General features: G+C 40.8%; 1 protein-coding gene across 1 annotated transcript in view; it reads left to right on the top strand.

Moving 5' to 3' along the window:
- The window catches only part of NME9 (NME/NM23 family member 9), an 81,821-nt gene that overhangs the window by 18,851 nt on the left and 48,331 nt on the right, over positions 1–14,639 (top strand). Inside the window, exons 2-3 of the mRNA XM_082262097.1 lie at positions 671–728; positions 5,632–5,735. Of these exons, the coding sequence (XP_082118223.1) occupies positions 671–728; positions 5,632–5,735 (162 nt within the window). The remainder of the gene's footprint in view (positions 1–670; positions 729–5,631; positions 5,736–14,639) is intronic.

The raw sequence follows: 14,639 nt of genomic DNA, 5'->3' as shown, positions 1-14,639 counted from the left end.
AACAAGTCCGGCGAGAAACACATTACCTTTTAATTTATTGTTCGTTCAGCAGAATTTTCCAACCTGTTCCTTTTCGATTTTTGTAACTCTGAAAAGTTAAAACTGATTTTTTATTTGTGCCCATTAACTGGACGAAAAATGAATGAACGGTCCAAATCACAGATTTTTGCACGATTTTTCAGCTAGTGTAGGGCCAGCATAAGGCCTCATTCATACATGTACACTGATCAGTACACCTATGCAGAGGACTGTATTTGGACACAGATGGTCTGTGCAGCTGCGTACAGCCAGCCTGTTCAAATGAATGACACGCGGATGACTGCAAAGATCTTTATGGATCTTCATTCACATCTCTGAGTGTGTATCCCTGTGGGGTCGATGCACGGTACAGAACACAGTCTGGTTAATCCAGACGAGGCTTGAACACATGCTTGAAGAAAGGAAAGGGCTTCAAAGAGTCTAGAGAAAATTCGAAACACTTGGATGCAGCAAAGGATAAAAAAAGCATGGCAATTGTTGGTTACACAGCATTTGAACTTAACACCATTTATTTACAGTTTAAATCTACTTTGTATGCAAACCTTGAAATATGAAAATTAACGCTGCCATTATATAACCTTTCTGGCCCTAATTGTTTTAACAACTTTAAATTTTTTCTTTTCATTGTCAGGTTATCATTAATAATCAGGAGCAGTGGGAGGAGACTCTCTCTTCCAAAGGACTCCTAGGTAAAACACGATGAATATAATTTCAAATGAACTTTAGTCAGAAAATTAAGTCCTGCTAGATCACTCCAGACTGGCCCTTTGTGCAGGTATAGATATATAAAACGTTAAAAATATGCCTCACCCTGCTCTGCACATGCTCAATTACTTTCTATTCTTAGCACTGTGCCTAAAATCAGAGCCAAGAGAGTCAGATCAGAAGACAGCTTTAAGATTTACTGTTGCTGAAGGGATAAGAAAGCAACAGGAATGACAGACTGCTCGATACATTTGAGTACTGTTCGTGATAATTGTTTTATTTGCACTAACATACAGTTTTAATTTAGGACAAGCTTTCAGGGTGTACCCCCCTCTTCAAGGTCCGAGTATCACTTGGGCCTTGAAGAAGGAGGTACATCCCGAAAGTTTGTCCTGAAAAATTGTAAGTTGGTGCTAATAAAAAATGTATAACGAACAGTACTCAATTGCATCTGTCGCAAGTGCACTAATGTGGCTACAATCACCTCAAGTATGACTGTGTGATGAAACAAAAATTAGGGAGGGAGAAAAGAAAATCATGAGAGGTGACAGGACAAACTCTGCTGCCAGGGAGACACAAAAGAGTTAAACTTACAAGGATAGTGTCTTATCTTATCTCCCTGATTCTAACTTCCTTATGGCAGCATGGGAACTTCGGCACTGTAAAGCTCCTGCCAGCCTTCCTCTCTAGCTAAGCCAAGCCATACAATCAAGGCTGGAGTTGTACATATTTTAATTACAAAAGTTTCCAATAAGGAAGTGACTGCTCTGGGCTTCAACAAAATGCAGCCTCCAGCAAGAAGAAACTGGAGCAATGCTGGAGGCAATTTACAGCACACACTAATTTTGGTAGCATAATTATTAATATATTTTTTTGTTAAAGAACATTATTGTTATCAAACTGTTATGGGTAAAGTTCCGCTTTAAATACAGGTTTAACCATTTTTGCTACCAGAGCCATTTTTGCACCCATTTCAAATGCACAATTTGGACCTGAATATTATTTAACATCCCAAAACATTATATATTTTGCTGTAACAGTGACCCTGGAGAATAAAATGATGGTAGATGCAATTTTTATGTCATGTGATGTTAGTGCAACGATTTATCAAACCTATATTTTCCGCAAAAAATATATTAACCACTTCCGGACCGCCCGCCGTAGTTTTAGCATAGCATAGCTGCCAAAACCTCAGTATTTTCTTATAGGGCGGGTGGTCCTCTTTTACTTAAAATTGGTCCCAGCGGTGGATTCACCGCGGGATCACTTTTATGGGCGGTGGGAGAGTTGCCGCTTCCTGGTCGTTTTTCCCGCTTACCAGAGCTGTCGGTAGCGGGGAAAACTATCGGGTCCTCTCAGGTGCTGTGCAGGAAGTTGAGTGAGGGCAAGATGGCCCTCATCATGCGTCACTTCTTTCCAACGGCCTTAAAGGGCCCATTTTTTTCTGTTTTTGCTTTTAAGGGTAGATGTGAGATCTTTTTGACCCCAGATCTCACATTAAAGAGGACCGGTCCTGCTTATTTCTATTACAAGGGATGTTTACATAGGAATAAAAGTGATCAAAAAAATTTTGTAAAAGGGACAGTGTAAAAAAAAAAAGTTAAATAAATAAGAAAAAAAAAATTTAAAGCGCCCCGTCCCCCGACTTGTATATGCGTTAAAGCGAACGCATACACAAGTCGCTCCCACATATGTAAACGGTGTTCAAACCACACATGTCAGGTATCGCCGCTATCATTAGAGCGGGAGCAATAACTAGACCTCCTCTGTTACTCTAAACTGGTAACCTGTAAAAAAATTTAAATCGTCCCCTATGGAGATTCATTCCATGAGCATGTGCAATTTTGAAGCATGACATGTTGGGTATCTATTTGCTCGGTGAAACATTATCTTTCACATTATAGAAAAAAAATTGGGCTAACTTTACTGTTTACTTATTTTGTAATTTAAAAAAGTGTATTTTTTTCCTAACAAAATTGCGTTTTTAAGACTGCTGCACAAATACGGTGTGACATAAAGTATTGCAATGATCTTCATTTTATTCTCTAGGGCAGGGGTGGGGAACCTATGGTTCGGGGGCCGTATGCGGCCCCCGAAGTCATCTGGTCCGGCCCCCCATGCAGCTGAGTCTGTGTCTCTCAGCTGATCTGTCAGAATGGAGCCGATGCTTCTTGTATAGTTCCTGCTCCGTTATGACAGTCCAAATGAGTCACAGGCGGAGTGATATCAAATGCACTCCGCCTGTGACCAATACAGAAAACATCACCTCTTCCTCCAGAATGGCTCTGCTACACTTCTAGCCAGCATTTCCCGCCAGCAGCACACACAGCAGTACCAGCCAGAGCCAGCAGTACCAGCCAGAACCAGCAATACCAGCCAGAACCAACAATACCAGCCAGAGCCAGTCAGTACCAGCCAGAGCCAGCAGTACTCACAGCAGTACCCACAGCAGTACCAGCAGTACCTACAACAGTACCAGCCAGCAGTACCTACAGCACAGTACCAGCCAGCAGTACCCACAGCAAAACCAGCCAGCAGTACATGCCAGCAGTACCTGCCTGAGCCAGCAGTACCCACAGCACAGTACCAGCCAGCAGTACCAGCCTGAGCCAGCAGTACCCACAGCAGTACCAGCCAGCAGTACCTACAGCACAGTACCAGCCTGAGTCAGCAGTACCCACAGCAGTATCAGCCTGAGCCAGCAGTACCATCCAGGAGTACTCACAGCACAGTACAAGCCAGCAGTACCAGCCTGTGCCAGCAGTACCCACAGCAGTACCAGCCAGCTGTACCCACCAGCAGTACAAGCCAGCAGTTCTTTTCAAAACTTACCACCACAAAAAAGTCTGCGCTCCAGACTGACCGATGCAAACCTGGAAAACCAGTTGCGAGTAGCAACATCATCAATACCAGCTAACATCACACACTTCACCAAAGAGAAGCAGTTGCAGCCATCACATTAGGGGTGAGATAATTAAATGTTTGACCAAATATAACAGGCTAATTTTTAAGGTGATAATTTTGTACGGCCCCTGAATGGTTTTATAAATACCCAAATGGCCCTTGGCAGAAAAAAGGTTCCCCACCCCTGCTCTAGGGTCTCTGCTAAAAAAAAAAAAAAAAATATATATATATATATATATATATATATATATATATATATATATATGTTTGGGGGTTCCAATTAATTATCTAGCAAATATTACTGATTTTATCTTGTAAAGTGTTAGAAATAGGCCTGGTCCTTAAGTGGTTTATGGGTATTTTGGGCTGTCACATACCTGGTGGATGAGCAAGAAGAGATGAGGATAGCCTCTCTTACACCTCCAGCTCGGAAGCCCATGGTAAAGCAAATGGGGAGCCAGCAGCTGGTACCAGTGGACAGAAATATCTGAACTCTGAATAACTCAACCACAGGAGATGAGGGACATGAGACTGGACACAAGGATACAAGGCTGGAATTCTACAGCAGCAGGTGACAAACACAGGAACAACTAATAGGTGGTGGGCTGCCACATACGCTGCAACCTTTAGCTGGTGTGTAAGCAGTAGTGTTGTCTGAGAGACTGCAGGCTGAACATGGCTGTGGCACAGAAATTCAGGACTGGAGCAAACTCAGGAAAGCCGGGTGAGCAAACGATCAACTACAATAACAATGGCAGAAATGTAGTCAGGGTCCAGGCTGGAGTCAGTAACATATGAGTAGGTCAGGAACAGAAGGTGCAGGCAGAAGCATAGTCCAAGTGCCGGCTGGAGTCGGTACAGACAAATAGGAGGTCAAACCAAGCTGTGTTGGTAATGGGTAGTCAGGTACAGTTACAGATCACAGATTTCACTGGAATGTTGTAGACAAGACAGCACTGGCTGTGTGCAGCTGATCTGTTTAAATAGCCTGTTTTCTTCCAGCATTAGTGACAGATGCATACATATTTTTGGACATGCACACCTATAAGTATATATGCACAGCAGCCTGTTCATGGATATTGGTCCAGATGTGCAATTCTGTATACTGGCATGACCTTTCTGACAGGTGCACACATAACAATATATTGCATAATTCTTTCATAAAATATAAAGATGAGCTTGACACTTGTAAGCAAGGGGGCCCCCAGATCCCCCGTGTGAATGCGTATTGGGTACATAGTAGTGATCGACCGATTATCGGCAAAGCCAATATATCAATATATCAAGGGCCGATATGCACTTTCCCCCGATATATCGGAATCGGCCCCGGAGGTTACTGATATTGCCGATATTTCAGGAAAGTGCTTGTACCGGAGTGATGCATGCAGCTAGAGGCATCACCCCGGTACCGCTGTCCATAGCCGATGGTCAGCTGTCTTGTAATGACAACCAGTGCGGCTGAGAAGCCGTTTGGCTGTCATTACAAGGAGCTGAAGGGGACGTACCCCCCCTCCCGCCGCCTTCCGCGGCTCGCCCGGGTCTCCCGTCCCACTGGGAGATTCGGGCAACCAGCCTGCACGGCCGCCGAAGACCCGATCAAAGCCACATTCGGCTATGATCGGGTCTCTATGTAAAAACCCGGAAGTGATGTCATGACATCACTTCTGGGTACTCGCAGCCAGATTAAAAAAACTTACAGCATTCAAAACAGCCAAATTTGGCATTTTGAATGCTTTTAAGTGCAGAGGAGGGGGTTGGGGTCTTTTAGACCCCCGGATCCCTCACAAGAGTACCTGTCAATAAAAAAAAAAAATTATTTAAATTTACGAAAATATCAGGTCGATACCGATATGCATTGACCAAAATATCGGTATCGGCAACGAAAAACCGATATTGGTCGATCACTAGTACATAGTACACCTAATTATTCATACATACATACAAATGATGTGCTGATACTCTGAAAATTTGTTTTTTTCTTAGTGGTGGACGTGTATCAAGCCTGGTGTGGTCCTTGCAAGACAGCTGTCAGCTTATTCCGAAAAATTAAGAATGAACTGGGTGATGACCTCTTGCAGTTTGCTGTGGTAAGAATGAGTCTAGAGTTACTGAACAGAATGTAAAAACTATTCAACATCTGAAAATACATTATTTTACAGCTTCAATACCGGACACTTTTACCCCCTTCCTGCCCAGGCCAGTTTTCAGCTTTCAGCGCTTTCATTCTTTGAATGACAATTGCACGGTCATGATACACTGCACCCAAATTAAATTTTAATAATTTTTCAAACAAATAGAGCTTTCTTTTGGTGGTATTTAATCACTATATTTTTTTTTCCATTTTTGCTAAATAAATGAAAAAGGACTGAAAATTTTGAAGAAATAAGTGCTTTTCTACGTTTCTGTTTTATTCTTTCTTCAAAAATTTAGGCCAAAATGTATACTGCTACATTTCTTTGGTAAAAATAATCCAAATCCGTGTATAATATTTAGGCTCCATTCACACTTGTGCGACTTGTCATGCAACTTTGGACATCAAGGTCGCATTACAAATAGTTCCCTATGATTTCCAATAATAACCTTTCATATATGTGCGACTTAAAGTTGCAGCAACTTCAAAGTAGTTCATACACTACTTTGGTTAGACTTTCATTCAACCTGAGGGCCATAGACTTCAATGTTAACCCTCAAAAGTTGCATGAAAGTTGTACATGAATGGTATACAATGCAACAGTTGTGCAACAGCTGTCCATTATCGCTGGTCAAAGGCAAAGTCATGTCCAAGATGCACCCATCCAAAGTTGCATCAAAGTTGCCCTCCAAAGTCAGCAATGGAGCCTTAGTCTGTAGGAAAGTTATAGAGTCTACAAACTATGGTAAATATATACACTATATAACCAAAAGTATGCCTTTATACACACAGGAACTTTAGCGGCATCCCAGTCTTAGTCCGTAGGGTTCAATATCTAGCTGGCCCACCCTTTTCAGCTATAAAAGCTTAAACTCTTCTGGGAAGGCTGTACACAAGGTTTAGGAGTGTGTCTATGGGAATGTATGACCATTCTTCCAGAAGCACATTTGTGTGGTCAGGCACTGATATTGGAGAGAAGACCTGGCTTGCGGTTTGCACTCTAAAGCTGGCCATACACTATACAATTTTCTTATTCAATTTCCTTTAGATTTACCTTAAACTATGTAGTGCAAGGGCCTGCCAGATTGCATACACATTGAAAGTGTTTAGGTTTGACCCTATGGGCCTAATTCAGTATAAGTTTGGATTAGAGCTGCTCACTTCTCCAGAAATAACTCCAGCCTAAACTCATTGCATCCTAATTAGGTAAGTGGCTGGAGTTAAACCATCAACTAGATGCTTTAATGAATTCGGAGTTGGAGTTAACTTAGACTGAATTCGGGTTTGGAGTTAACTTAGGCTGAATTTGAGTTTGGAGTTAGCCAAATTCCCTTTGTGTTTTTCATAAAAGGAAATTTGTCTATTCTGAATCACTATTACACAGCAATGTCATTTATTATGGTTTATTTTAATTTTAAGGTATAGTTATGTATCTTATGTGTTTTAACCTTTAGATTTTCTAATAGCAGACTACACAGCTGTCTAATTAGCAGTCTTCATTCTTTATTCATCTGAAACTTTCAGGCATATCTGATTGTATTCAGCACTTTGGTGTAGTGGGCTAAGCTCACAGCTAAAGATTGCTAGGTCATGAGTTCAAGGCCCAACCATGATAACACCCTGTGTGCCATAATTTTTTTTTGGCCACATAGTAATACATTGGCTACATCACCTAAAATTGCATGTCAATGGCCTTGTATATTCAAGAAACAAACATGCATATGTGCAGGGTGCAATTATGCATTTGCCAAGTTTCAGTATTTATTTATAGCTGTCTAAAATTTAAGAAGGTGATGGCACACTTGGGATTTGAACTCATGCTCTCAGTGTTTATAGCCAGGAACACTAACCACTAAACCATTGAGCTGAGCATGCTTACCCCTGGAATATTTATTCCCATGTTTCAATAGTTAACCACTTCCTTACAGGGCAGTTACTCCCCTTCCTGCCCAGGCCAATTTTCAGCTTTTTATACTGTTGCATTTTGAATGACAATTGTGCGGCCATGCAACCCTGTACCTAACACAAATGTATGACAGTATTTTCATAAAAAATAGTGCTTTCTTTTGGTGGTATTTGATCACTGCAAGGTTTTTTTTCTATTGGCAAAAAGAAGACCTAAATGTTTGACCCCTAAAATAATGTGTTTTTGTTTATGTAATAAAATTTGGTAAATCAATATGTTTTTTGTTGCACTGACGAGCATTGATGAGGCTGCGCTGGCAGGCACTGATGAGACACTAATATGCAGCACTGATAGATAGATAGGTGGCACTCATATGCAGCATTGATGGGCATTGATAGGTGGCACTGATGGGCAATGATTGGCACTGGTGGACAGCACTGAAAGATGGTAATGATGGGCAGCACTGATGAGGAGGGCACTAACAGGTTCCCTGAGCACTGATTGGCATCAATGGTGGCATGGGTGGGCATCCCTGGTGACTCTAGTGGCATCCCCCAAGGGTCTGCACTGGTAATCAATGCTCTGATTACAAGCACAGACCCCCCCCCACACACACACACACACTTACTTTGCATATGAATGCCATTTCTTCACAGCTGAAAGTGGCCCTCACCATGATTAGCCAGTTGATTGTGACCACTTGCTGGAATGTGTGCAAGCCAATTTGGTGTCATTTCTGGTCCAGGGCGAACGCCAATGTGCCATTTGCAATTTATTGTAAAGAGATTTTGCTTTATTTTAAAAATGGCGCACACAGACAACTAAAATGTATTGGAAATGTTTTACCTAGGCCAGTGATGGTAACCCTTAACCCCCCCCCCCCCAAGATGTTTTTGCCCTACATTTCCCAAAATGCTCATGTACTCTGCAGTGTAGGTGAGCATCATGGGAAATGTTACAAAACACCTGTGTTGCCAAGGTTCATCACTTACCTAAGCCAACTAAAAAGGTGAGTGAGCGCTGTAGCAATCTTTTATTTAGTAATCATTTTTAGTGATTTTTTTATTAAATGTTTTGGTTACATTCATCCACAGCGACTGAATGGAAATTTTGTATTATTCCTTAATTTATATATTTTTAGCTAAATATATACATAAACACTTTAATTTTTTCTTACAATTTAGCCCACACACACAACCCCCCCACACACACCCCCACACACACACACACACACACACACACCACCCCCCCCCCCCCACACACACACACACACACACCACCCCCCCCCCACACACACACACACACACACCACCCCCCCCCCACACACACACACACACACACACACCACCCCCCCCCCCCACACACACACACACACACACACACACACACACACACACACACACTTCGCTGGAGTAAATGGAGAAACCCTACCCAAGTTCATACTGTACTGCCATTGCACACACACAAAAAATACAAGAAATGGATTACATTCAACAGACACAAAAGATATCTGAATTACATCTAGACAAATATGAAGAAAAGAAAACAAAAAACCAGGAGCTGTGTACAAATGAATAAGCTTTATTGAACATGTATAAAACATCAGTAATCACTCAAGCAAGCATGTGAAATGCCCCCCCCCCCCCAAAACCCCCAAAACCCCCAAATCAAGTAATTTTTATTCAAATTACAGTGCAAAGATACAACATATGATGGATAGATAGAGCTTACAATATCCAAAAGTCAAGCAAAATAAGTTGTAGACACCTTAGTATTAAGCATAAAACATACCCAACATACTTTTATGTTAATTGTTTGCATGAGCCTGCCTTTTCATTTAAATACCATCAAATCAGTAGAACATACAGCTACACAGAGGCATGAAAATAAAAAAAAAAACATGTATAGAGTACATAAAGACACACTTTGCAAAAACTATACCAAACAGTTAGAGCATGAAAAGTATTCATCCAACAGAATACATTTACTGCAATATGGATCTTTAGGCATGCCAGCAAACCCCCACCCCAAAAGCAAATTCGGACATAAAGACCTGTGGCCCTTCCACAGGCCAAATGATATGATCTCATACATCCCTTTATATAACCTTGGTTAAACTACACCCACCCAGTATAGGAAACGCCCAGCAAAGTAATTAATTGGGTCTGTTGGTTCCTAAACCAAAATCACCAGTTCACTAATGAATGAGTGTTTGGCTGGCCATCCATGATCAAAGTTTCTTACAAGTCAACACACATAAGAAATGCTTTCAATAATCTCAGCATGAGCACAAAGTGGCTTTTTCATTTAGACTAATGCCTCGTACACACGTACCGATCGTCGGCCGACCGATCGGCCGTCTTTTGTCCAGGGCTGTCCTGTCTGTTGAAAACTGCAAAAGACTGCACACGAATTTTGTCGGCCAACAACAGATGACTGCAGAAGTGATGTCATGTGATGGTTAACTTTCCGTGTGTTTTTTCTTTTCTGAGCATGCTGTCTTGCAAATCTGCTGATTGTCGGCCGAATTCTGTACTGACTGGCGAACAATCGGCCGTTCTGGTGTTGGCCAACAAAAATTTTAATGCCTGCACGACAGATTCTGTTCGGCCGAAAATGCGATGTCGGCTGTCGGAAGCATCATACTAACAAGCCTACAATCGGCCGATCGGTCGTCGGCCGAATATTTACGGCCAACAATCGGTACGTGTGTACGAGGCTTAAGGCTGGCCATACATGTTCCAATTTTCTTACAATTTTCTGTCCAATTTTCTTGAAATTTACCTTCAAGTATGTAGTACAAAGGCCTGCCTAATTAGCTACAAGTGAATGTGTTTTTTTAGCTTTGACCTCACATTATGTGGTTTGTGGTAGATCTACCAGAAAATTGTACAACAAAAGTTGAACATGTATGGCCAGCTTAATGGGCCATACGCACTATAATGCCTCGTACACACGTACCGATCTTCGGCCGTAAATATTCGGCCGACGACCGATCGGCCGATTGTAGGCTTGTTAGTATGATGCTTCCGACAGCCGACAGCGCATTTTCGGCCGAACAGAATCTGTCGTGCAGGCATTAAAATTTTTGTTGGCCAACACCAGAACGGCCGATTGTTCGCCAGTCAGTACAGAATTCGGCCGACAATCGGCTGATTTGCAAGACTGGGCATGCTCAGAAAAGAAAAAACACAGGGAAATTTAACCATCACATGACATCACTTCTGCAGTCGTCTGTTGTTGGCCGACAAAATTCGTGTGCAGTCTTTTGCAGTTTTCAACAGACAGGACAGCCCTGGACAAAAGACAGCCGATCGTTCGGCCGACGATCAGTACGTGTGTACGGGGCTTAAGATTTTCTGAAGACTTTTTCCTTTAGATTTACCAAAACCAGATAATATGAGGTCAAACCTAAACACTTTCAATTTGTATGCAATCTGGCAGGCCCTTGCACTACATAGAAAAGGTAAATCTGAAGGAAAAAGTCTACGGAAAATCTTATAGTGTGTATGGCCATACATGTTCAATTTTTGTTGTACAATTTTCTGATAGATTAACCACAAACCACATAATGTGATGTCAAAGCTAAACAACACTTTCACTTATCCAATTAGGCAGGCCTTTGTACTACATACTTGAAGGTAAATTTCAAGAAAATTGGACAGAAAATTGTAAGAAAATTGGATCATGTATGGCCATACACACTATAAGGTTTTCTGAAGACTTTTTCCTTCAGATTTACCTTTTCTATGTAGTGCAAGGGCCTGCCAGATTGCATACAAATTGAAAGTGTTTAGGTTTGACCTCATATTATCTGGTTTTGGTAAATCTAAAGGAAAAAATCTTCAGAAAATCCTATAGTGTGTATGGCCCATTAGTCTAAATGAAAAAGCCACTTTGTGCTCATTCTGAGATTACTGAAAGCATTTCCTATGTGTGTTGACTTGATGTAGTAATTTTTTTATATATATATCTACATATCTTTTTTTGGGTTGTTGAATTCTGAGTTCTGGGGTTGCACTGCATATGTTCAATCAATTTGCAAATTCTCAGATTTGCAAGCTCAAACACTGCTATTTTTCAGAGTGTAATGTGGCTCTATATAGGAAGCAACAGTAATATGGCTCCCCACTCAACAAATATAATAATTTCACACATATACAATGTTTTATTTTTGGGGCGTTGCTTGTCATATATAACAACAGACAGTTGTAGGTAGTTCAGGGATTTGAACACCCAAATACATTGTTGCATGGCAGCTGTGCTAACCACTTGGATATTTTGGTCAGTTTATTTAATCAAGCTCAAGCTCAATACATATTTGCAACATTTTTGCAAAACACAATTTACACAAACATAATCACTTTGTTACATTTATTTCATAATATATGCCACTGATAGTTTCTTAGCTTATCAATTTAAGTTTAAAATACTAATTTTTCACAGAAATAAATGTTTTAAACACCTATATATAATTTCCAGCATGCAGGATTATTTTTAAAAATTTGTTGAATATATACAGTTTTACTAAACTAGGTTAATTATTTGGGAATTGTGGTCTCTGAGGTTTTTTTTTTTTTTTTGTTTCTTGTTATCTTTATACCAAGCATACATGCACTGGCACCTTAAGAGCCCATTCACATTGAGGCGACACGACTTCGGGGGGTGACCTGTGAAGTCGCGTGCACCGCTGTGCACCGCGACTTGCAGAGACTTCACATACTGGAAGTCTATGCAAGTCGCTCCGAGGTCGCCCCAAAGTAGTACAGGACCCTTTTTCTAAGTCGGAGTGACTTGTGTCCCTCCTATTAGAACGGGTCCTGTACTACTCAATGGACCGTGACATACCGCGACTTGTCAGGCTGACAAGTCGCCTGACAAGTCGCGCTAATGTGAATGGGCTCTAAAAATTAATATAGTTTGATTAAATTAGTCCATCAAAAAATTTTAATAAATAAAAATTATTTGAGCTTGAATTGGGTCTAAATAGAATATATATATATATATATGTGCAAAAAAAAAAAAATTAAAAAAAAAAAAAAAAAAAAAAAAAAATTATTAGCGCCGGAATAGCGCCGTTTTACCGCGAATTTGCGGCGGTATTTGCCGCAAATTCAATAAAACTCCCACTAACGTTTTCAAAAACGTTATTTTCAGCCTAGTTTTTGGTTTGGAGCATGCTCACATGAGCTATCTGCCAGAAATTGACTCTGGAGCTATTTTTGCAATTTACACTTTTATTAATATCTTTTTTTCTACTTAACATTTTCACACAGTTTAAAAGCAGTTTAGCTCAAAATCATATAACACATCTTTCCCACACATTTTTTATTTTTTTCCTGCCATATTTTGTGATTTTGAAAAAATTAGTCCACCTTTTAGCTGGACTGTTTTTAAGTCCAGTTCTGACATTAGTTGATCTTAATGAATCTCACAGTTGGCTTTATTTTCCGCCCGCCGTTCTTTGAATACCAATTTCAGACTTAAAAATTCACCGGTTCGCAAAATCCAGCCGAAACGCCAATTCTCCGTACTATGAATCAGGCCCTCTATCACATGGTTTTGGTAAATCTAAAGCAAAGTTGAACAAGAAAATTGTATAGTGTATGGCCAGCCTTATTCATCCTAAAGGTATTCTATCGGGTTGAGGTCAGGACTCTGTGCAGGCCAGTCAAATTCCTCCACCCAAACTCACTCAGCCATGTCTTTATGGACCTTGCTTTGTACACTAGAGCGCAATCATGCTGGAACAGGAATGGCCGACCCCAAACTGTTCCCACAAAGTTGGGAGCATGAAATTGTCCAAAATGTCTTGGTATGCTGACGACTTAGGAGTTCCCTTCACTGGAACTAAGGGGCCAAGCCCAACCCCTGGAGAAAAAAAAAACACGCCATAATCCCCCTCCACCAAATGATTTGGAGAAGTGCACAACGTAAAATTTATTTTACATTTTTTTTTACACTCAATGACCAGAGCAATACAGTGCTACCATAATAACACTGTACTACTCTGGGGAGGTGATCAGGATTTTTTTTTTTTTACACACTATAATTGCTTCTAACTTGGATTTTTACAGTTGTAAGCAAAAGTTTTTTTTCTGAATGAAATCTATTCATTTAGTGTCTACGTTTGTGATTAGCTGCGATTGGCCCTGTCTGTACCATATAATCGCTGTAACCAATGACAGAGCTCATCACATTAATACACAATAAAAGGCATGAATCAAAGTCATGTGATGTTCTGTGATTGGCCACAGTGATCACATGGTACCGGCAGTGGCCCAGTACAGTGATCTGTCATTGGCTACGTCTGGTGGATACAGCGGGTGATAGATCGCATAGGAGCTTGGCCTTTAGGGAATGTGTAAGGCGCGATGCTGGGAGGACGTCATATGAAGTCCTCCCAAGATAATTGAGCTCAGTATAACTAAGGGCAAAACTTTATTTTAGTTTTGGATAGAGTAGAGAGGAATTAGAACATGTGTCAGGATTTAACTGCTATCTGTGCCCCCGTTAGGGAGATTCGCTCCCTAATTTCTATCTGTCCTATTTACTGTTATCATCAAAAGTGAAAGCAAAACAAAATCCCCAAATTTGGGTTATCCCAGAACAGTAATATAGGGGACATTTCCCAATGGGGACACTAGTTTTGGTGATCTTGGTTACAACCAGGGATTCCCTCAATTTAGGGGTATTTCAGATACTTCCTGTTTTGGGTATGGGACAGGAAGTGAAATCCACCCTTACGCTATCCAAAAGGAAAAAAAAATGTTTTGCTGATAGTTCTACTTTAAAGCGGATCCATGTTCAAAATGTAAACTCATATATTCATTTCCACATTGTATTTCAATTATTTCTAGCCTATTCCTGATAATCTGAATGATCTTGAAGTTTGCAAACTTACTTTGTGAAGATCCGCACACATTTATTTCCTTTAATTCTGTGACATGTATT

Source organism: Pelophylax lessonae (assembly GCF_965119305.1).
Source record: "Pelophylax lessonae genome assembly, chromosome: 6".
In the NCBI taxonomy this organism is placed as follows: domain Eukaryota; kingdom Metazoa; phylum Chordata; class Amphibia; order Anura; family Ranidae; genus Pelophylax; species Pelophylax lessonae.
The sequence above is the reverse complement of the archived record's forward strand: the minus strand, read 5'-3'. Positions and strand labels throughout refer to the sequence as shown.